This window comes from Zea mays, chromosome 4 (assembly GCF_902167145.1).
Source record: "Zea mays cultivar B73 chromosome 4, Zm-B73-REFERENCE-NAM-5.0, whole genome shotgun sequence".
NCBI classification, from domain to species: domain Eukaryota; kingdom Viridiplantae; phylum Streptophyta; class Magnoliopsida; order Poales; family Poaceae; genus Zea; species Zea mays.
The window spans coordinates 92,027,726-92,051,206 of NC_050099.1; the positions used below are offsets into that span (position 1 = coordinate 92,027,726).

General features: G+C 49.4%; 1 protein-coding gene across 4 annotated transcripts; it reads right to left on the bottom strand.

Annotated features, from left to right (window-relative positions):
- Positions 1–1,543: 1,543 nt before the first annotated feature.
- LOC100281703 (uncharacterized) lies at positions 1,544–21,599 on the bottom strand. Of its 4 annotated transcripts, none has more exons than XM_035966901.1 (10): positions 20,758–21,599; positions 20,598–20,660; positions 20,111–20,201; positions 19,834–19,910; positions 18,805–18,893; positions 18,512–18,695; positions 3,526–3,707; positions 2,778–2,880; positions 2,369–2,697; positions 1,551–2,301 (listed from the first exon to the last, which is right to left on the bottom strand). In XM_035966901.1, exons 1-10 carry the CDS (start codon positions 20,935–20,937, stop codon positions 1,866–1,868), a joined length of 1,734 nt encoding a protein of 577 aa, XP_035822794.1. In that variant the 5' UTR covers positions 20,938–21,599; the 3' UTR covers positions 1,551–1,865. The 4 variants fall into 4 exon arrangements, with proteins under 4 accessions (NP_001148095.2, XP_035822794.1, XP_035822796.1 ...); XM_035966903.1 differs by having other exon boundaries at positions 2,568–2,697; positions 20,758–21,542; NM_001154623.2 differs by having other exon boundaries at positions 1,544–2,697; positions 20,758–21,087.
- Between the last annotated feature and the right edge of the window lie 1,882 nt (positions 21,600–23,481).

Consider the following 23,481-nt stretch of genomic DNA (forward strand, 5'->3'; position numbering starts at 1 on the left):
GGATCCAGCGGCTGTAAAGTACCAGCCCCTGTCGCTGAAGCTTTTTTCGGCGGCACGACGAAGGTGATGCTTGCCGAAAGTGTTCAAGACTCAAAAAAAATGGAAGTGAGTTCACTAGAGGTGGGCGCCAATGTTGGGGACTTGTTCTCAAATGCTATGAATCAAGAACAAGGCAACACAAAATGTTAAATATCAAAGGCCCTTCGTCCCTCAAATCATTATTTTCCTTCGGACATAATGAATTTAGGACGAAGATCATGAAGGACATACCTTCGTGATCATGATAAAAAATGGAGAACATTCAAACAAAATATAGAAAATGACACAATTTCTATAAACATTATTATTAATCTATTTCTATTTTTATTACTTGTTCAAACAAAGATAAATTACAAATGTACCTTCGGCTTGAAGGAAAGGAATACAGGCGTGAGGCAAAAGTGAATGCCAAGTCAGCGTGAACAGTACGGGAATACTGTTCACCTATTTATAGGCACGGGTCGCAGCCCATGCAAGATTACATTAATGCCCTTTACATTTATCAATAACTCTATAGTAATTCTTTGAGGTCTAGTTTTGCTTTTCATCTTTAAGTCGGTTTTCTCTTCCCGCCGTGATGCCGAAGCTCTTCAGCATATAGCTTCGTGATCATCTTATCCTTCATCGTGATCACCATCCTAGTCAAGCTTCGTCTTGACCATGCTTCTGTATACCCGCAACCTGATTCCTGATTCCGAAGATACCTGCTCGCATACTTAGAAAACATTGTCAAATCACGTTTTTGAGGACCTTCGGAAGCCGAAGGTCCCCAACACCTGCAAATGTTTCTTTTTTTGTTACCGATTCCCGATCGTAATCGACTCGTTCCTGATTGAAAATGTTCCGTTTCCGATATCCCGTAATATCGATTTCATTTTCCCGTCCAACATTCATACTCTCGTTTCCGATTTCGGCAAAAAAAATACAATAACAATAATGGTTCGAGCATTTTTCCAACCGTTGTTGTTTCACATACCCGAAGCAACACCATTCGGTTACACGATTGCACCTGTTGCAGAGTATGTATAACCATTTTTTTCACCACTCACAACTAAGCATTTTACGCCGACCTGGTTCACGCCGGGCCAAGAAATAAAATCGGTTGTATTAGGCTAAAAAAGACTAACTCCACGATAATAAATATTATGATCTCGGATCTTGGCTCGGACGGAGAGTATGTTTCTAGACAGTGATATCTATATCCAAACCCAGTCCAATAAGGGTTTGTTTGGTTAGAAAGGGGATTGAGGCAAATAATCCCCTTCTAACCAAACAAAAAGGCTCGTGGATGGGCTAAACCGATAGGTCCAGCAAGGACCACAATCCAGGACAGACTCAATTAGCTCAAGTCTAATCACAACTGATGCTTAGATGTATAAATTTCATTTCAAGAGTCGGATATAAAGAATAGCTCCTAAAATATAAAACTCAAATATTACTTAAGACCAATTTTTTCATTTGTGTTAACAAGATGGCTAAATCTATCTAGGCAAGTAACTCATTTATGAAAATGGTATAACAACGTTCTCTCCTTAATTATCCGTGCTTAAGCACCTCACATCCTACATGCCAAAAGATGCTTACACAAAAAGGGCGTCAAAGAGTTGCTACACAAAAAGCAAAACCCATGATACAAGCTATAACAATCCACAAACGTTACAAAAGAGCTACTGTGTAAGGAGGCTGCGAGCTAAGCTAGAGTAGATTGGATGTATACGTACATTTACATCGCAAAAAAAAAGTATGTACAATTTCGAGGGACGTGGCAAAATTCATCAATCACTCGGCCAAAAATTGGTTTGTGCAAACATCTCTGATGATGGATACTAGTCTGAAAGAATCTGTTCTAACTCAGGATCCCCGGCCAATACATCGTCAACCATTTCAGCGTCAACAACCTCTTTGTCAGCAGGGACATCTTCGTCATCATCAGGTTCGCCCGCCTCTTCATCCGTATGATTGGGAACAGCTGGCTCGCCAATGCCTTTGCCTTGGTCAGCAACACTATTCAATACTTGATCATCTTGAGATTTGGCTCTGGCTACTGCTTTGCCATCAGTCCTTTCACAAATGCAGGTAGAAGGGTTCTCATGAAACTCTCCCCTCCCTGGCCTCAGCTCTTTGGGCTCTCCCATAAATCCTTTCTGAACCATGTGTACTTTTGAGGAGAATGCATCCCACGACATGTTTCCTCTGTTCAAAAATAAGGGATAGAGCCTTTTGGCATTTGGTCGGATCGTTCTCTTGTGCCCAAAGTATCTCCTGCAGAGGGCACGAAATATGGTCAGGGCAAGTAATAAACCACTGATGACATAGCAGCAACGGATACCTTCGTCCAGCCAAAATTTTAGCCATGTTGCCGTTGTTGTTAGCCACAAAAGCATCACTTTCATCACAGACAATGAAATCAAGTGCAGCCATGCGAGAAGAATATTTAGAGAATGGAGCCAGCTCCTCTTTGCTAGATATTGTTTCTTTTGTGTGGAGATTAGGGAAGAGAGCTTTAAGAGGTGCCAGAGTCCTTGCACCTCCATATATCTCTCCAGAAGCTACATAAATGTGGACATCCTTTCTGTAGCCCAGCGCTCTCAACATCAAACCCACCTCTTCAGGAGTTAGAGGGCATCTACCTTGCCTTCTTCCTTTCTCTGGGTTAGGCTGAAATACAGAACAGCGCATGCTGCATTAAAATTTTCAATCTTAGCTTTTTAAATGATAGCACAGTATAGCATACATACATGCAAGCCTTTCCACCTCTTCCTTATAGCACCAAGTTCTCTCCTCTCTTTCTCTCCACCACCGTAATAGCACCCCGAAAAGGCAAGCATATCAGGTTCGAATCTGACATTGCAAAAGGAATAATGTTTAAGAAAGGGACAAGAAAAAATCAATATCATTACCGTAAAGGAAACGCATATGCGCTGAGAAAAGGTATTTGTAAGATTTAGATTTAGTGATAAAAAAGATAAAATCCTGCAACTTCAGACTAAGATCGCTGATCATACATGCCCTTCTACCATACTGGTCATATTGGCCAAATAATGCTGGTATCTAGCCAGCCAAGCATGTGAGGTCTGTGGCCCTATATGAATCAAAGGTTATCATTGTACCAACATTTATTGTGTCCAGGCAATGCTACAGAATACATGTCTGCCTAATAAGACAAACTGCCAAGTCAGAAGTTCAGGACCCTAAAGTTGTCGCTCTGATTTCATGATATCTTCTATCCTTGTCACAACCCGAATCAAGAGGCTGAGGCCAGATTGACACTAGGGAGACAAACATCCTGCACAGTGCACACCCTAGCTCAGGTGACATAAGCGCTACCAATGTTCTAGCTTCTAATCTCTAAATGGATTTCAAGTCTAATCTTCTTATACAAAGAAATTAAGAAACTATGTTATTTGCATTAGGCCCAACCTCCTCTCACTTATTAGTATAAAAATGATACATGTGATCTGAAACAGGAGAGTTTTATGAGTGCACCTCAAATGAAGAGCAATAAAATACATGCTCCTCTCCCTCATTCTTTGTATTAGCTTTTCACCCATCTCTTGTATTGGAGCAGTAAATCTCAATGCATGATAGTTGACTCTACATCTCAACTTTTGCAAGTCAGTTTGCAACCTATTTGCTAATCTATAATCAAACTTCGTCAACCGAATAACCTGCATCAAGTGAAAGAACTGATATCTTAATACTCAAAATAAGAAAGTAAACAATATCTAAAATAGTCACAGAAAAGCCTCATATTCGTAGAGCTTAATGAGTGTCTAGGCTAGCGCTATTTGTCACCTAGGGTGAAGCTTCACCTGGACCAGCCCTGTAACGCCCTGAATTTGAGGGTGGAATTTTTTCTTCTTTTCTCTCACCAAATTCGGGCGTTACTCTCTTTTCTCTTCCTGTTTCGCTCCTTCCCAATTTCAAACCAGTATGGTGACAGGTGTCCATGTCATGTATAAACCAAAACCTAAGTGTCATGGGTGTTGCATCATGCCGACGTACATTTCTTTGTCTGATGTCGTATGTTCGTCTTTTTCTGTTTCGGTTTTCGACTCGCGATTGGAGTCCGTTTAATGGTCGTGTGTGTCGTGAGTTTCGATCCGCGTTGTGATCCAGTCCAGCCCAGTCCAGCCCAGCCCAGCCCAGTCCGGCCCACGTGCCCCTCCTCTCCCCATGCGCCCCCCCCCCCTTCCCCAGATCTGTTTGGCTCATTTGATTTCTCCCGCGTAGCAACCTCCCTCTCCCTCTTCCACCTCTCTCTCCCCATGGTGCCCTAGGGTTTAGAGTCGAGATCACCGGAATTTGGATCCCCGAAGGTGAGTTTTTCCCCTCCCCTTCCCTTCTCTCTCTCCCCCTTCTTCCCCTGCTCGCGCGCACCCCGCGCACTAGCGCCGCGCCGCCCCGGCATCCCCGCGCCCTCCCCCGCTCGCGCTCGGCCCCGCCCCGCCCTTCCCCAGCGAGTCGCGCCCCCCGGCGAGCCCCCCCCCCCCCCCCCCGTCCGGCCTCAGCCCGGCGAGCCCCGCGCCCCCTCGGCCGCGCGCTTCGTCGCGCGACGATCCATTTTGATTTCAGGTTGTTTATTGTGTGACGTCGCGCGACGTTTCACTTTAAGCTCGGCTCTGTTGACGTATGTCGTCGTGCGCTTCGTCACGCGATGCTAAGCGTCTCTTTATAATTAATGCAAGTGTCTCGTTGTGCGCTCTGTCACGCGGCGAGTCGTTTACCTCTTAATTTAATCTAAATGTCGTGTCGGCCGTCTCGACGTGCGACCACTCCCTTTCATTCATCTTCAATCGCTTATAATGATTAAATGTGGAACTTGATTTTACTTTATGATAAAACGTAGTATCCAAATTAATGTCCTTCTGTTAAGCGAGTGGTTTAATCTATAATCATGTAACGTGATTGTTTCTCGACTGTCTTTTTTCTCTTTCTCTCTTAACCTTAATTGCGAGCCCGCGTGGAACGTCTGTTTATTTACCGCATTCTACTGTATGGTGTACTGTTCTTTTGTATTAAATGTGTGGATGTATGTATGTTTGCGCTCGCATAGAGAACGATCCGGTTGAAGAGCCCGAAGAACTCGCAGGAGAAGCCCCTGAGCAGCAGTCGGTTGGTGGAGGCAAGTGTCCCTTGACCCATCTCTGTCCTATACATTCTTCAATTCACCTCCCGCATTACACATTTATACCTAAGGATTGACTAGCTTTTGTTATCCACGTCCTTGTTTACCTATCTGGGTTGGATTATTATTGCTTAGTTTTACGCTATTGCTCAACTCTAATCAATGAACATGATGAGATTTATTTATGATACGATGTTTTCCCTCTTATTCATGATTATATACTTGTGACATTCAAGGGGGCTCGAGCGGTTTCTCGAGTGTCTCCCCGTAAGGACCTGTTTGTTGGATGACCGCCCGGGAAAACAGTGCAACCATGAGGGTGGAATGGGATGCCCTTAGCTGAATAATTAGAGAATCCGGGGTGTAGTTCGCTTAGTCGTCGTGCCGTCAATGGGGCTCGATGTATGCGACTCGCTCTGCCAAGCTTGGGTTCGCCCCTTGGGGAGGAGTGTGGTGCATTTAGGAAACCTAATGAGCGGCTACAGCCCCGTGGAATCTTTGTAAAGGCTACGTAGTGATGCCCTGCTAGGCCACCCAGGTAGTGGTCAATGGGGAATAGCTCTCTCCGGGCAGAAAGGGAATCACGGCTTGTGGGTAAAGTGCACAACCTCTGCAGAGTGTTTGAAAACTGATATATCAGCCGTGCTCGCGGTTATGAGCGGCCAAGGGAGCTCCAGTGATTAGAGATACTTGATCAGAGATGTTCGGATTTGCAGGTGGCAATGAGATTGATGGTTCTTGGTTTTGACTCTGGTAATGGTAAGTGGTACTCTTTCCGTTTGGAAAGGAGTACGTTTGGGTTAATAACGTGGGCTAAATCTAAAACTTGGCTTTCTCTACTAGTAACAATAATAATCTGACCAACTAAAAGCAACTGCTTGACTTACCCCCACATAAAGCTAGTCCACTACAGCCAAACAGGATACTTGCTGAGTATGTTGATGTGTACTCACCCTTGCTCTACACACCAACCCCCCATCCCCAGGTTGTCAGCATTGCAACCACTGCTCAGGAGAAGATGAAGCCGTGGAAGGAGACTTCCAGGAGTTCCAAGACTACGACGAGTTCTAGGCGTGGGTTAGCGGCAAACCCCCAGTCGGCTGCCTGTGAAGGCCGCGTTTATCTACGTTTCGTTTTCGCACTTTGATTATTGTAAAGACTATGTGGATGTCTCAGACATATGATGTAATTGACTATTTCCTTTTTAATACTATTTGAGCATTGTGTGATGATGTCCATGTTATGTAACTGCTGTGTACGTGAATTGCTGATCCTGGCACGTACATGGTTCGCATTCGGTTTGCCTTCTAAAACCGGGTGTGACAAGCCCCGTCTCGCACCCCGCGCACGCCCACCAACCAACTAGTGCGCCCTATGCCCCGCGCGCCCCGAGACCCGCGTGCCCAATCTAACTTGTCGGTTATTTAGTTTCATCAGTAATAATTGAACGTTTCATCAGTAATAAATGAACGTTCCGTCGGTAATAATTGAACGTTTCTTCACTGCTGAAGTCTCATCTGTTATTCAGATTCATCAGTAATAACTAAACGTTTCGTAAGTAATTACAGAACGTTTCTTCACTACTGAAGTCTCATCGGTTATTTAGATTCGTCAGTAATAACTGAATGTTTCGTCAGTAATAACTGAACATTGCGTCAGTAATTATTGAACATTTCATCAGTAATTACTAAACATTTCATCAATAATTACTGAACGTTTCATAAATAATTATTGAATGTTTCTTCATTGCTACATCAACATCAACATAGCCTTTTAATCCCAAGCAAGTTGGGGTAGGCTAGAGTTGAAACCCAACAAGAAGTCGCCAAAAAGAGAAAGAGAAAGGGGAGGAGGAAAAGCTTTTGAGAGCACTACAAGGGAAAAGGACTCATCACGATCCGGGCATGTGGATAGCTTCTTTCCAAGCACTTATATTCAAACACAACTGCTTTAGGATATTCTATTCTTTCAAGTCCCTTTTGATTGCCTCCTCCCATGACAAGTTTGGCCGCCCTCTACCTCCCTTCACATTATTGTCCCGTCTTATGATGCCCCTGTGCACCGGTGCCTCTGGGGTCTCCGGTGGACATGCCCAAATCATCTCAATCGGTGTTGAATAAGTTTTTCTTCAATTGGGCAACTCTTAGCCGATTGCATATGTCATCGTTTCTCACTCGGTCCAATCTTGTGTGCCCACATATCCAACACAACATACGTATCTCTGCAACACTTAGTTGTTGGATATGTCGTCTCTTAGTAGGCCAACACTCAGCACCATACTCTATTCATCACCTGGACCATCTGGCGCGCGCGCGCCCGACCGACCGTCCCCCTCCCACGCGGTTCATGCAACCGTGTGGCTTCGGCGCCGAGCGACTTTGCCCCACATGGCTCGCGCCCCGCCAAGGCTCCGCCCCCCGCGCCACATTAAGTCATTTCAATCAACATTAAGTCATTCTAGTAAATATTAAGTCATTTTTAGAAAATATTAGGTTATTTATTGTTTTCAACTATTTTTGTGGGTTTTCTCAGACATTTCTTATGTTATTGGTTCAGTCATTTCAGAAAATATTAAGTCATTCTAGCGTCCAGACAACATTTAAGTCATTCTAGGTAACTTTAAGTTATTCCAAAGTCTATGTAACATAAATATTAAGTTATTTTTTTAGAAAACATTAAGTTATGATTGTTTAAGCCATTTTTCTGGGTTTTCTCAGACATTTCTTATGTTATTGGTTCAGTCATTCCAGAAAGTATTAAGTCATTTCAAGAAATATTAAGTAATTCTTGTTTTTCAGTCGTTCTTCATGTTTTTCCAGACATTTCATATTTTTTCATGTTTTGGTTTAGTCATTATAGGCAACATTATGTCATTCCAGCATATATGCAACATTAGGTCATTTCATTTTCAAACACTTTTTCATATTTTTTCAGATATTCCTTGTTTTAGTTCAGTCATTCTAGACAAAATTAAGTCTGTCGGAGAGCAGATCTCCGACCGGGTGGCGAAGTGCACCCGCCCTAAATCCTAAGATGAGGAGGGGCCTAAGTGTTTTGCTTGTTAGCTGGAAAAGTGGAAAGAACACAAGAACACACAAGGTTTAGAGTGGTTCGGGCCGCCGAAGCGTAACACCCTACTCCACTGTGTGATGTATTGCTTGAGAGCTTGTATGAACTTGTGAGTGTCTGAGTGAGCCTGAGATTGGATGTCTGCATGCCTCCCCCTTTTATAGCTGAAGGGGGGGCATGTACAAAAGGACTCTGAACCCCGACACGTGGGCCCATAGACATAACGGATGAGATAACCGGAGCAACTAATGTCGGTCACCTTGCACCATCCCCCTGTCCCCCGACATCAGCCGCTCGAGTACAGTTAGCGTGTTGCCGAAGGTTCCTTGGTATCGTCTAAGCCATGATGACCACCATCAGTCCCGCCGCCACCGCCGCCACCATCATCTGGCCTACCACCGCCACAGGAGCAGCAGCGTCAACAACAACAGCAGCAAGGGCAGCGGACGCCCCGCTTCCAAGGTCATTGGAAGGTCCAGGGCCCTAAGTAAGTGTCCCCTTCTCTTTTCCCCTATTGGTTTAGCTTACATGTTGACGGGTATTAACCCATCCCTTATCAGGACCTCTTCTTCCTCCGCCTCCAAAGTCGCTCCCATTGGCGAGTCCGGCTCCCAGCAGCAAGTATCTGCTGGCTCTGATGCCGGCGACCTTCCTCCAACTGCCACTATTGAGGTGGCGTCATCGGGCCCCCAGGCTCCGGCTACTGTCGTGGCAGCGCCGTCGGACCCCCAGGTTCTGGCTGGCACTGCCGAGGCAGTGCCGTCGGGCCCCCAAGCTCCCGTCGGGGGTCCAGTAGCTGCGTCGCCGGGTCCCCAGGTTCCGGCCGGCACTGCGGAGGCAGTGCCGTCGGGCCCCCAGGCTCCCGCCGGGGGTCCAGTAGCTGCGTTGCCGGGCCCCCAGGTTCCGGCTGGCATTGCCGAGGCAGTGCCATCGGAACCCCAGGCTCCAGCCGGGAGTCCAGCAGCTGCAGCACTGCCAACGGCTATGGCAGACCCAACGGCGGCGGCGACGGATATACCTTCGGTAATGGCGGAACCCATGGGGGGCGTGCCCGATCCCGTCTCGCCGCCCGTTCTGGAGGAGCCAGAGGTCGTTCTTGGGCGGCGGCTCCAGACCGGCGCCGGGCCAGACACAGCGCCGCCTCCCCTCCCTCAGGTGTTGTCCCGCGCCCGTTCTTCGGGAGACTGAAGCGGCGATCCTCCGGGAGTGGGAGGCGCTCGAGACTGAGCACCAGCGCCTTGGCGATTGGGGCACCCAGTTGGAGGAACGTACCAAAGCCGTGTCCTACCAATTTGCCTCGGAGCGGTCCGAGCTTGAGTAGGGGCGTAAGGACCTCAAGGAGGACCTGGAGGAGGTGATCGAACGGGAACGGAAAGCGACCCGAGAGGAGGGGAAGCTGGCCAAGAAGAAAGAGCGCTTGGACTAACGGGAGGTGGTCATCACCGAGTTCCATGAGAAGTTGAAAGCCTATAATGCAGTGCTGGAGAAGCAGCGGGATAAGCAGACCGTGACCGAGGCGGCACTACAGAAGCTGCAGCAGGAGCTTGATGACAAGGCTGGCAAAATCTCTTTTGCCGAAGAAAACCTTAGGGCGAAGGATGCCTCCATGGAGAAGCGGGCGACGGATCTCATCCAACAGGAGAAGGACCTGGCCTGGAGGGAGGAGATGTGGGAAAGGCGGGACAAGTTGTTGGCCGAGCACGAGCTCGAGGCGGAGAAGAAGGAGAAGAACCTGGAGGAGCGGGTCCGCTGGTTCCAGGCGGCGCAGGTAGCCCAGATGGCGCAGGCGGCTCTGGTTTCTCAGGCGGCAGAGACGATGAAGAAGACGCTAGAGGATCTCCAAGCGAAGCATCACATCGGGGTCCAGCGTATCGCCGCATGGGCCGACGAGGCGAGTTCGGCTCTGGTGCCGCTGGGGGTGAGCCCCATCCCTGTGTCGAAGCAGTTGGTGTCCATTTCCGACGCGCTCCCGGTGCTGGATTCCGCTGCTAATCGCCTCCGATGCCTGGATCAGATCCTTGGCGCCCGCTTGGAGGCTGAGGGCAGCAGACTCTGTCGGGTGGTGATAGAATACATCCTGACGTGCTTCCGGAGTCACGACCCGGCCATTTCCTTGGGACCGATGATTGCCGGTCCGGTGGCCGATGCCGAAGACGCCGCCCGGGGGAGTGTGCAGGACGTTGTAGACGTGGTGGCCAAGCGTTTCCAGCGAGATCCTTCTGATGAGTAGTCGGATCTGTGGAAAGAAAGCAAGGACTCCGCTGGGAGCGGCTTATCATATTCTGGTTTTGTAAGATACATTTAAGTATTTCTTGCCATGCAACATTATAACTTATCTGTATGCTACTTTCCTTTTGCTATGTATGTTGTTGTCAACTTGGCCCCTCTGGGATGCGGTCTCGACTTGTCGAGGCTGAATGCCAGTAATCTTAAGAAGAAGTTGGGGACCTGTAGGGCCTGGACTGGGGGGCCGACCCATGTGTCTGGACCCCCGGCGTACCCGTCGCATGGCGGTGGAGTACGGGACCGGGCTAAGCAGTCATGCAGCTCCGATCCGCCCTATGAGACGCGTGCCCTTTCTTTGAAGCCGGACCTCGAGCTTTCAGACCTACAGGACTTATAGCTCCGGGTACTAGGACACCCGTCATAGGGTGGTGGGGCGGGTGGGCTTAGGGTACTGGACCAAGCTAAGCGGCCACCCGGCCCCGGAACTCCCCGTGGACGATTATCCGTTCTCTTGGCTGGCCCCCATGCTTATTCAATCCGGATGCGATATACCAGTAATAGAGGGAATCCGAGTGGGTGGGTTAGATAAAAATAATGGTTGCAAGATTGGACAGGATAAGACCACCACAAAGTAAATCTGGGGGTGGGATGAATTTTTTTTCATAGCTTCATGAGCGCAAACCGACAGACCGAGCCTGTAAGGGCGGGCCTTCCCGGGCTGGCGTACATATGTGTGCTACCTAGCTACAAAGGAAGAAAACTATATCCCCCAGCTTTTCTTTTATGGGAAGAACTTACGGAGGTGTTCTATGTTCCAGGGGTTGGGCAGAGACTCTCCTTCGGTTGTGGCGAGGCGGACGCACCCGGGTCGGCTCACTTCCGTCACTTTGAAGGGTCCTTCCCAACTGGGGGAGAGTTTATGGAGCCCTTCTCGGTTCAGTACTCGCCTTAGGACTAGGTCCCCGACCCTGAGCTCCCTACTATGCACGAACCGTTGGTGGTAGCGCCTGAGCGCTTGGTTGTACCGTGCATTTCGGATGGCTGCTCGCCACCTCCGCTCGTCGACGAAGTCCATGTCTTCACGTCGTAGTTGTCCCTGCATAGACTCCTCAAAGGCTTGGACCCGAGGGGAGCCCATGATGATTTCCGAGGGAAGGCAGGCTTCGGCCCCGTATACCAGGAAGAACGGGGTCTCCCCGGTGGCTCGGCTGGGTGTTGTCCGGTTCCCCCATAGGACGGAGGAGAGTTCACTGACCCAATTCGCACCATGCTTCTTCAAGCAGTCGTAGGTGCGTGTTTCGAGTCCCCTGAGGATCTCTGCATTTGCCCTTTCTGCTTGGCCATTGCTTCTGGGGTGGGCAACGGATGCAAAGCAGAGCTGGGTGCCAATGTCCTCGCAATATTCCTGGAAGATCCGACTTGTAAACTGGGTTCCGTTGTCCGTAATGATACGGTTTGGGACCCCAAATCTACAGACAATGGACTTTAGGAAGGCGACAGCGGCACCTTGGGTGATGTTGACCACAGGGGTGGCCTCTGGCCATTTGGTGAACTTGTCGATGGCGACGAAGAGGTACCGGTACCCGCCAACAACCCTGGGGAAAGGTCCCAGGATATCTACCCCCCATACGGCGAATGGCCAAGAGGGTGAAATCATCTGCAGCGCCTGAGCTGGTGTGTGTATTTGCTTTGCGTGGAACTGACACGCCTTGCAAGACTTCACCATCTCAGCTGCATCCTGGAGAGCGGTTGGCCAGTAGAAGCCATGCCGGAAGGCCTTGCCGACCAATGTGCGGGATGATGAATGACTTCCGCACTCTCCTCCATGGATCTCCGTGAGCAACCCACGGCCCTCCTCCTGGGTAATGCATTGCATGTGAATGCCGTTGGCGCCGCGGCGGTAGAGATCCCCTTCCACCACCGCGTAACGCTTAGCCAACCGCACTATGCGTTCTGTGGACGCATGGTCTTCAGGAAGGATATTTTCCTTCAGGTAGTCCCGGATCTCGGAGATCCATACATCGGGACTACTCTGAGATATTGGTTGCGGCGCTAAGAGGCTGGCAGGCCCCCCTGTAGTGCACACAGTCTTTGGTAGTCTTTGGTGGGTACTGGGGCGCCACCAGGACCGCTAGCTTCGAGGTGCTAGTCTCGCCCCCTTCGCCCAGTTCGGTAGGCTGGGCGGTGGGTCTCAGCAGCCGCCTTTCGAAGACGCCTTCGGGCACGGGTGCCCAAGTTGATGCCTTCACGGAGAGGTCATCTGCCGCTAAGTTGTCGGCCCGAGGAACATGTTGTAGCTCCAGGGCTATGAAGTCTTTCTCCAGTCTCCTTACGTGAAGGTAGGCTGCGAGCCTGGGCTCATTGCAGCTGCACTCTCCGCGCACTTGCTTGATGATTAGCTGGGAGTCTCCCTTTACTAGGAGCTGGCGGATCCCCAAGGATAGGGCCGCCAATAAGCCGAAGATCAGTGCCTCGTACTCTGCCATGTTGTTGGTGGCCTTGAACTCAAGGTGCATCATGTACTTCACTTGATCTCCGCTTGGGTCGGTGAGGATCACTCCGGCCCTGCCAACTTGCTGGCGGGCAGATCCGTCGAAGTAGAGTGTCCAGTGGGGCTTGGTGAAGACTGGTCCACTGGGTTCCACAGGCGTGGGGTCCGAATCAGGGCCCTGACCCTTGGGGATGCTCGCGGGGGGCGTCCATTCTACGATGAAGTCAGCCAGGACCTGACTCTTGATGGCGTGGCGTGGTCGGAAATCCAGCTGGAACTCAGCGAGCTCCACAGCCCACTTAGCGATGTTGCCTGTGGCGTTGGAGTTGTGGAGGATGGTCCTTAATGGGAAGGAGGTCACCACCACAATCCTGTGCGCTTGGAAATAATGGCGCAGCTTCCTGGACGCGACAAGCACAGCATAAAGGAGTTTGTGTGTCTCAAGGTACCTGGTTTTCGCCTCATGAAGGACTTCACTGACGTGGTAGATTGGTCTTTGAATGGTTCAGACCCCCACAGCCGGTCCCGAGCCCTCAGGTTCCTGGCTTTCTGGTGCCGGTCTCTCGACGACCAGCACCATACTCACCGCTTCTGCGACCGCCGCGATGTATAAATATAGCGGTTCCTCTGGCTCCGGAGCTACCAATACTGGTAAGGACACCAAATGCTGCTTCAGCTCCTGGAAGGCTTGTTCCGCCTCTTCGGTCCAAGAGAAAGACCCGGACTTCCGCAACAGCTTAAAGAAAGGCAGCGCTCTCTCAGCAAACCTTGAAATGAAGCGGCTAAGGGCGGCTAGTGATCCCGTAAGCTTCTGGACGTCCTTGACTCGGGCTGGGGGCCTCATTGCTTCGATTGCTTTGATCTTTTCTGGGTTCGCTTCAATGCCTCGGTACGAAACCAGGAATCCAAGCAACTTCCCGGCGGAAATGCCAAAAACGCATTTGTCCGGGTTCAGCTTTGTGCGGGTTGCCCGCAGCTTGTCGAAGACCAGGGCTAAGTCTTCCACTAGGGTCGACCCTCTCTTAGTCTTGACCACGATGTCATCGACATAGACCTCTACTTTGTCCCTAATCAGGTCCCCGAAAGTCTTACTCATCGCCCGCACAAAGGTTGGCAGGGCGTTTTTCAGACCGTACGGCATTACAACATAGCAGTACAGCCCATCCACTGTCACGAAAGCAGTATGCTTCCTATCTTCCCTAGACATCTGGATTTGGTGGAAACCAGAGTAAGCGTCCAGGAATGATAACAGATCGCACCCGGAGGTAGATCTACGATTTGGTCTATACGTGGCAGTGGATACGGGTCCTTGGGACAGGCCTTATTCAGGCTGGTGTAGTCGATACACATCCGAAGTTTTCCATTCGCTTTGGGGACGATGACTGGGTTGGCCAGCCATATCGGATGATGAACTTCTTCGATGAAGCCGGCATCCAGCAGTTTCCGGACCTCCTTTCGGATGAAGTCCTGTCGCTCAACAGACTGTCTGCGAGGCTTCTGGCTTACTGGCTTGGCGTCGGGGTTAATCTTCAGGCAGTGCTCGATCACCTCCCTGGAGATCCCAGGCATCTGCGACGGCTCCCATGCGAATACGTCGGCATTTGCCTGGAGGAAAGCGACAAGCGCGAGTTCCTATTTCTTGTCTAGATCACCCGCAATGCGAGTGGTCTGGGTGGAGTCCGCAGCGAGCCGGATGGCTTTGACGGGGACACCATCCGTTCCGGATGGTTGTACCTTTGGCGCCTTGAGGGGCGCCTTGGTGCCGAAGGTCGAGGGGTCCCTTCTTCCATCGTCTGGGCAAGCAGTCTCTGCCGCCATGGCGTGCAACTTTTCTATGGCTGCTAGTGCGGCGGCACGGTCACCTTGCACGGTGAGGACCCCGGTTGGGGATGGCATCTTGAGGACCAAATACCCGTAATGGGCAATGGCCATGAACCGGTACAGGGTCGGCCTGCCAATGATGGCGTTGAAGGGGAGGTTGACTTCCGCCACGTCAAAGACGACGTTCTCCGTGCGGAAGTTCTCCTCAGTTCCGAATGTAACCGGGAGTGCAATGCTCCCCAGGGGATACACCGGCTGCGGGCCCACTCCGGAGAACAGGCGTGAGGGTCCCAGACGGGATCCCGGGATTTGCAGCTGCTTAAACGCAGCATGGCTGATGACGTTGAGGCCCGCTCCGCCGTCAATCAGCACATGGTGCAGTCGCATGTTGGCGATGACAAGAGCGGTGATGAGCGGCAGTACGTCGGCCCCGCCATGTTGTCAGGGCAGTCGGGTGCCCCGAAGGAGATGGTGGTGCTCCTCCATCGCTGGTGGGGAGCAGCCTTCGGGACCCCTGGAGTTACCGATAGGACCTCACGGCGTAAGGACTTGACGTTCCTGCGGGAGGTCAGCTCCCAGCTCCCGCCGTACATGACGTACAATTTCTTGCGGCGGTCGTTGTCATCCCCGGAGTCAGAACCTTCGGTGAGGACATCCTTGAGGTCCCCCTCGGGTGATTGATACCAGAGCTCTCGTTCTCCCGCGGCTACTCCACCGTCGTCGACCCTCTCCTTACCAGGCCGACGCCGGGGCGGGGAGCCATCCTTGGACGGCTGCACGCGTCGCTCACTGACGCGTTTCGCGAGCTTGATAATCTCGCGACATTCCGAGGCGCTATGGTGAGCGTTGGGATGCACGGGGCACGAGCCGCTATTGCCTCCCTGTGGTCGGGGGCGCTTACTGCGCTCGCCCCGCCCTCTAGCCGCGGCTACGACAGTCGGGGCGGCAAACGGCGGTCTCTTATGGCCACGGTTCTTCTTCTTCTTTTTGCCGTCCTGGGAGACGGCACCTGAGCCACCCGACTGGGCAGCCCCGGTTTGTAGGGCCGAGTGCCAGGCACGGCCTTCGACGGCTCTGGCGCATTTGTCGGCCAGAGCGAAGAGTGGGAACAGTTTCCACGTCGTGCGTGGCCAACTTCTCCAACATCTTCTCATCACGTACTCCCTGACGGAAGGCTGTGATGATGGAAGCATCGGAAATGCGAGGTATAGTACCTCGCACTTTGGTGAAGCGGGAGATGAACGTCCGGAGAGTCTCCCCGGGCTCCTGCCTCACCGCATGGAGGTGGGCCTCCACTCCATGCTGCTGGTAAGTACTGGCGAAGTTTGTTACAAACCGCGCGCAGAGTTCTTCCCAGGAGTAGATTGACCCTAGGGCGAGGTTCATGAGCCAAGTCCGGGCTGGTCCAGACAAGGCGACGTGAAAATATGTTGACATCACAGCGGTGTTTCCACCTGCTGTCGTGATGGCAGTGACGTACACCTGCAGGAATTCCGACGGATTTGACGTTCCGTCGTACTTTTCCGGCAGATGTGGCATGAACTTGGGCAGCCAAGACGCTGCGCGGAGATGGTCCGCGAGAGCGACGCAGCCCACGCCGGCCAGGGGGACACCCACTTGGGTCCGGGTCCCCATTGGTGTCTGTGGTGCTGCCGCAGCGAAGTCTTGATCGAGGTTGCGGCCTTCTATGTTTTGGTGGCGCTCGCGCGCCCTTTCCAAAGAGATCCGGGCGTCCTCTCCCGCGCGTCTGCGGTTGAGCTCAGTCCGGAGGTCGTTAGTCTGTGCGCCCCTTACTGAGGGCGAACGCACAGATGCCGACACCTCATGTTGGCGCCGAGATGACCGTGGCCCTGACCTGGTTGAGGTAGAATGTGTCATGCTAAGTAGTCGGTTGATGTCGTCCCACCACTGCTTCATGGCCCCTGGTGAGGCCGTGGAGCTCGGAGGGTGGCACAGCAACTCTCTGGCCGCTGACAATGCTCCCGGAGCCGCGCTCGACGGAGTCCGTGAGGTCTGCGCAGGCATATGCTGCCGTGCAGCATGCACAGCAGCGGCGCCCGGCATTGGGCGGTTGGAAACCTGTGGCGCGGAAGAAACAGCTTCTTCCACCAGGAAATCCGTGGAAGTCTCGGTGTGGTGTTCAACGATTTGCACCATCATCCTTGGGCAAGGAAACAAGCAAAAACCTAATGCCTAGCCCCCTACCTGGCGCGCCAAATGTCGGAGAGCAGATCTCCGGCCAGGTGGCGGAGTGCACCCGCCCTAAATCCTAAGATGAGGAGGGGCCTAAGCGTTTTGCTTGTTAGTTGGAAAAGTGGGAAGAACACAAGAACACACAAGGGTTTAGAGTGGTTCGGGCCGCCGGAGCGTAACACCCTACTCCACTGTATGATGTAAAGCTTGAGAGCTTGTATGAACTTGTGAGTGTCTGAGTGAGCCTGAGATTGGATGTCTGCATGCCTCCCCCTTTTATAGCTGAAGGGGGGCATGTACAAAAGGACTCTGAACCCCGACACGTGGGCCCAGAGACATAACAGATGAGATAACCGGAGCAACTAATGTCAGTCAGCTTGCACCATCCCCCTGTCCCCCGACATCCGCCGCTCGAGTACAGTTGACGTGTTGCCGAAGGTTCCTTGGTATCGTCTAAGCCATGATGACCACTGCGCGTGTGCTGTGGCGCGGGCGTACTGTCCGTTGTCTGATTGGACAGGTACGCCGCCTGGTCTGGTCGCCGCCTGCCATCAGATTGGACGGGGCGCAATAAATGTCGAGTCGGCACATCGCCTGCCCGCAGGGCGGTCAGGCGGCGCGCGATCTCTGTAATAAATGCAGAGATCGCGTGGCTCCGAGGCCTTACGTCAGGCTCTGCCCTCTGTCCCACGTCACAGGCCGCAGGCCGTGTGGCAGCACCGGGTCCCCGCCTGAGTGGGGAGCACAGGCGTGCCCGACAAGACCCAGGAAAGTGTCTGTGTCGGACCCCTGTATGCCTTTGACTCAGGCCACGGTATTCTTTGCCCCGAGGTCTTGTCGTGGGCGGTCCGGACCTCACTTAGGGGGGTCCGGGTCCGCCGAAGCCCCGGTTAGGTATGCCGGGGTCCGGCATTCTCTCACGGGGGTCCGGATCCACTTGATGATACCACGGTATATGTTACTACTCCGAGGCCACCTGGTGGTCTCGGGGTTGTCCTCGTGGTGGGGTAAGGCACGGTTTCTTACTATAGTAAGGGGTACCCTTGTTCCAGGGTACTGACAAAGTCATTTCAAGCATTTAGGTACCATTAAGTCATCCAGCGCACAGAAAACATTAAGTAATTTGAGCGCGTTAAACCATTCATGCTGAGTAAGTTATTATATCTCAGCTCGGCTCGTGAGGGGGCACGCGCGAGTACGGCGGCTCTGCTTTGTGAGGCAGCTCAGCTCGTGGGCGGGGCGCCGGCGCCGGCTTGGCTCGTGAGCGGGCGCGGGGTGCGTGTCGGCTCGGCTTGGGGCGGGCACGCGCGCGGGGCGGAACATGGGGTCGGGCGAGCGCCCTTGGTCGAGTCCAGGTATCACCCTAGGTGATGAATAGATCTGCCCTATATATACGCATATATATACATACATATACATATACATATATATGTATATATATGTGTGTGTATATAACCTGCACTTCTTAATCATCGAAGGGCATATATAGAACTTATGTATCTTGGTAACTAATTAACAAACACATGTACAATAAAATGACTTACATGTTTCTTAAGAAGTGCAGGCAAAACACGGTTCAAGTAACACCGCTCAGTACATTTTCGGGGAACACGCATTCTGTGAGGAGCCCGAAGTTTACCTCCTATATGTGGAAGCTCTTTCACAATCTTTACATCCTTTGATAGAGATGAGATGAACCAGTCGGCGTAAAAAATATCCGAAAAATTGCTGCGGGAAAAGTTATATTAAGTACAACCCAAATGCATTAAAGTCATCTTAGAAAAACAGGAAGCCTTAGAAGATTCTGGCATAGAAGTGATTTGCGCTCCAAATTAACCTTGAATCTTTCCAGAAGGATGCTTGGTCTAGTTTGGGAACAACAAGTGTGGCATTTAAAATGCGTGCAGCAACAACAGCATCGATTATCTGAAAGAGCAATACACATGTTAATTAGGTCTATAAAGATAACAACAAGGCATATAAGTATTACAATTATCACTAAAGCATAAAAAAACTCATGTGGACTCTTATAAGAACGTGGTAGTAAATTGAGAGGCAGGTCTCAAATTTCAAGGCTTCAACATGTCCCCAGGCACTGGTCAGGACTCAAAAGGATTGACACTATACTTCTAAGCAACAATATGGATATTATAAGTATCAGCTGGTGATTTCTAATGCAAAAATTAAGGTGAATTACAATGACTACATTGTTCATCAATCATTGCTAGAGTTAAGATGAGTGGTAAGTGTACTGCATTGATTAGTGTTCATTTAATAAGGGGTAGACATGAAAGAATGAAGCAAACAGATGCACTGAAGTTACCATTGATTTATATTTGGTGTTGGGACAAGGCTAGATGGAGTTATATTTGGGATAGGAAGGAGTACGTTCTAAGTTAAAGAGTACATAATCCATAAAAGGATATGATCCAAGTTTGCACTGTTAATTCTGTTTATGGATATGGGCCATGACATATTCATATTGGCGTAATGTGTTGCCTGAAAAAAAAACATCCTTCCAAACTTTATGAACAAAAGAAAGCTGGCAGACCATAAAAAGATACAAAACATTAGCTTCTTTGTGCATTAGATGAATCTAGTATTAGTTTAGCCACTTGACAATATATTTGCTGCATTACTTCAGAGTCTAGATACCCAGGGAGATATCGGAAAAGAATCCTAGAATATGGAGCAGATTCTTGTACAAACTCAAAGAGTTTCAAGGGTTTACTGTAATAGAGGACAATGAAACTATAAAGTAGTGCATAAACATGTATAACAAGGTTGTACCACATGCTTTGTCCTACACTCCTGTCAATCCATGTGCATATTATTTATGGGAAACAAACAATTAGAATACACTTACCCCTGTTCTCTGTTGATTCAGGCCTCCACTTGTAACAATCATCAAATAGCGCTCTGGTTGGGTAGTAATATTTGAGTCTACACAATTTTGAAACAAAAACTGCTTCAGGTAAAATTTAACAAAAGATGCAGTCAAAACTATTTCCCGAATCTCAAAAGCATTAATTACAACTAAACACCTAGCATTTGTAGCCTTGTAGAACTGTGGAACAAATAAAATTGTCCAATGCAGTTTCACCAAATTTCTACCAACAGTGGATTTTAAAAAGTTTGCCTACCAAGAAACCTGCTGCTTGAGTTGCTGCACCCATAAAATTTGCTAGCAAGCTTTGAACCCCAAAGGTCATCCCTGACGGCCGAACCATTCGTCTACATTTTAAAGTTGTAATAAACTCATCAATTATAAAAATAAAATTAAATTTCACATGCCTTAGGAAAGCAACCAAATCATGATGCAGGAACTCTGAAGATAAAGGGCATGCATATCGAAATAATTTTATGGCAACATAAATAAAATCCAGTTAAGCTCAAACATGTATTAGAGGAAGCGAATTTCACTCGTCTAGAACCAAAATAACAAGAAAAACCAATAGCTTGTCACAGTCTAATTTGCTGAAAAATGGCACATGATGTGGCACCCAATTCATTTACCTACAAATCAAAAGGGTAATCCAGAGTGTTGAACTCACAACTTTACTAATATAAACAGGATAAAGGCTAGTGAGATCTGCTGCACTCGGTCTAACCGGAAAAGGGCATACTTACCGGAGCACGGGAAATCTCGCGGCGCTCGAACTCCTCCATGCTACCGGCGCCGGAGCTGTTCAGCTGAGCGAGCGAGAGCATAAAGCAAGATAGGTTAGATCGAGAGATGTGAAGGGAAAAAAAAAGCAGAGGCGGCTAGGTTACTAGTGCGATGCGATACCAAGGTATGGGCCGAGCGGCGGCGGCGGGAGGAAGCGAGCACGGGGTGGTCTGCGAGCGGCGGCGGGGAGACGTAGAGCAGCGCGACGGCGGCGAGGAGGAAGAGCAGGAGCGCTGCCGCCGGCAGTGCGGCGCGGCGCGGGCAACGGTAGTTGCCGCTGCGCCGCCGTGACTGGACCATATCCCACGGCCAGAGGGCGAAGCTGCGAAGAAGCGCCGCGGCGACGGCGCTGGTGAGGTGGTCCTGGAGGCGGCGGTGGCGGCATGGGAGGCCGGCCCGCCTCTAGATCAGTAGATTTTTGAACTCTAGAGGAAAGGATGGTGGTACTACAGCATACATCACTGTACGGCGGGTGTGTAAACAAAAAAGTTAAAACACGGGTTCTCTGTTCGTCCTTTTTCCTTCGGAATCCAGAAAAAAAACATTTTGTTACGAGAACCTATCCATGATCAAATTATGCGCTTCTTTTGGGAACACCGAAACCGGACGGGCGGTCCACCGATAAAAAAACACGTCCAGCTGCCCGTTTGGAAGGGTTACGTACAGGTTTCCTTACACCACGTTTGATAGAGATAGGGCTCCACTTCTTGGATCGTCTTCGCCTCTGCTTAATCTGTGAACGCCCTCACCCACCACCATCACCTGCCTCAGTGCCGTCACCCGCAGTCATCCGCACGCTACCCCGCCTAGCACATCACTGAGCACCACAACATCTCGAAGCATCACGCCACATCTTGGAGAATCTTATAGATCCACGCTCAACGCCGTATCTGGGGTGGGGAAGGTGCGGCCGCACCAGGCCCCAAAAAACGGAGGGACACCTAGCCAATAGAAGCTAGCACTTTTTTCTATTAAATCTATCTATTCTAGACATAAATATGTAAAGACCGATTGCGCTATCGACCAGTCTCATTTAGATTATTAAGTTAATGTCTCAATTACTTATCGAATACTCTATCTGTTTCAAAATAGTATTTTGTTTTAACTCTTGATTTTTATGTTTATATTCAACTAGATGATGATGAATTCACTAAAGAAGCAAAACAAATTTTATTTTGATATAGAGATAGTACTATTTACTATACATATGATGATTGCATCGGCAGAGAGGAGCTTTTAAAAATTGAAATATTTTTGTGAACTATTTATGGCCAACAATAACTCAAGAGATGTTAAATGGCTTGGTGATTCTATATATCGAAAAAAATTGTTGGATGAGATTGATCTCAATGATATAAACGATGACTTTGTATCATAAAATGTTAGAAGATATTATTAATGATATCAGATAACAAGTAAGTGTTTTTTTACTATATTTTACATTTGTTATCTTATAAACTTCAAAACAGTGCATAATAATTTTATACGTCAAATATTTGATAATATTTGTATAATTATATATATTTGTGTGTGGATGGGGTATCCATATCGGATTTCACACTAGGCCCCTGAAAAGTCAGGAACGGCCTTGTCCACACTTGGATGGATTGGATTCTACTCTTATCATCATCGCTCGTCTACTTCTCGTCCTAGATCCATACTCGGTGCCGCGCTCTGCAAGTGGAGAAGACCAACAACTAGCGGACGGTGAGTCCTTGTCCGTCTCGTTTCGTTTCTTGTTTTTTCTACCATCCCATATTCACACTCTTGTGTTTTTTTCTAGATTTTTCTAGTTTTATTCTCAGTTATTTTTTCACAAGGGATATAAACTAATCATATTATTTTTTTGTTTTATTTTTTCTTAGTGCTTCATGAGGAGGATGTTGTGACCAGGAGAAGCAGTTGATGTCTGACGTTGATAAGGCATATTCTGGCCTCTATAGTAGATAGGGCAACACTAGACTGTTTTCGAGAAGACCATGAAACCAACAAAATCCTCAAAAACTGACAAGTCCCAGAAGTAGACTTGCGCTCCAAACGGCAACCCGCAAAATCAGCATCACAGTAACCACACAAATACAGAACAGACCATGAGGAATACTACAAACCAAACTCAGGAGTGAAACGTAGGTACCTCATAATCCGCTTCACAACCTTTTGTGAGATGTGCGTGGGGAAGTCTAGAAACGAACGCACAGACACACTGCAAAGTGTATGTCCAGCCTCGTCACAGTCAAGTACATGAGAGAGTCAATCAAGATCATGTACTCCTTCTGGTCCACGGGTTCGTCGTCCTCATCAGTGTCAAGCGTCGATGAGGTGGACATAGGTGTTGAAAGAGGCTTGCCCTCGTCCATGTCAAACTTCTTCAGGACGTCCTTTGTATACTTGTCTTGATGCACAAAGGTGTCATTTTGGGTCTGCTTGATTTGCAGCCCAAGAAAGAAGTTCATCTCGCCCATCATGCTCATCTCAAATTCCCTGCTCATAAGATCTAAAAATCTAGACACAAGAGCATGAGAAGAACCACCAAAGATGATATCATCCACGTAAATCTGGACTAAGAGGGTGTCATTATCATGCTTGAGGAGAAAAAGAGTTTTGTCCACAGAGCCCATTTTAAAACCCTTCGAAAGTAGAAAAGATTTCAAACGCTCATACCAGGCTCTAGGGGCTTGTTTCAAACCATACAAAGCTTTTTGGAGTTTAAAGACATAGTTAGGAAACTTGCAACTCTAAAAACTAGGGGGTTGTCTCACATACACCTCTTCCTCTATATACCCATTTAAGAAGGCACTTTTGACATCCATTTGAAAAAGCTTGAAACCCTTTAAAGCAGCAAAG

Bases quoted from the DNA above. Each gene is read 5' to 3' on its own strand.
- LOC100281703 (XM_035966901.1), bottom strand. From the start codon at position 20,937: ATGGTCCAGTCACGGCGGCGCAGCGGCAACTACCGTTGCCCGCGCCGC. The intron at 3,708-18,511 runs GTAAGTCATTTT...CACTTGATGCAG, and splicing joins CTGCACTTCTTAAGAAACAT to GTTATTCGGTTGACGAAGTT. The intron at 2,302-2,368 runs GTATCCGTTGCT...TGCCCTCTGCAG, and splicing joins AAAATTTTGGCTGGACGAAG to GAGATACTTTGGGCACAAGA.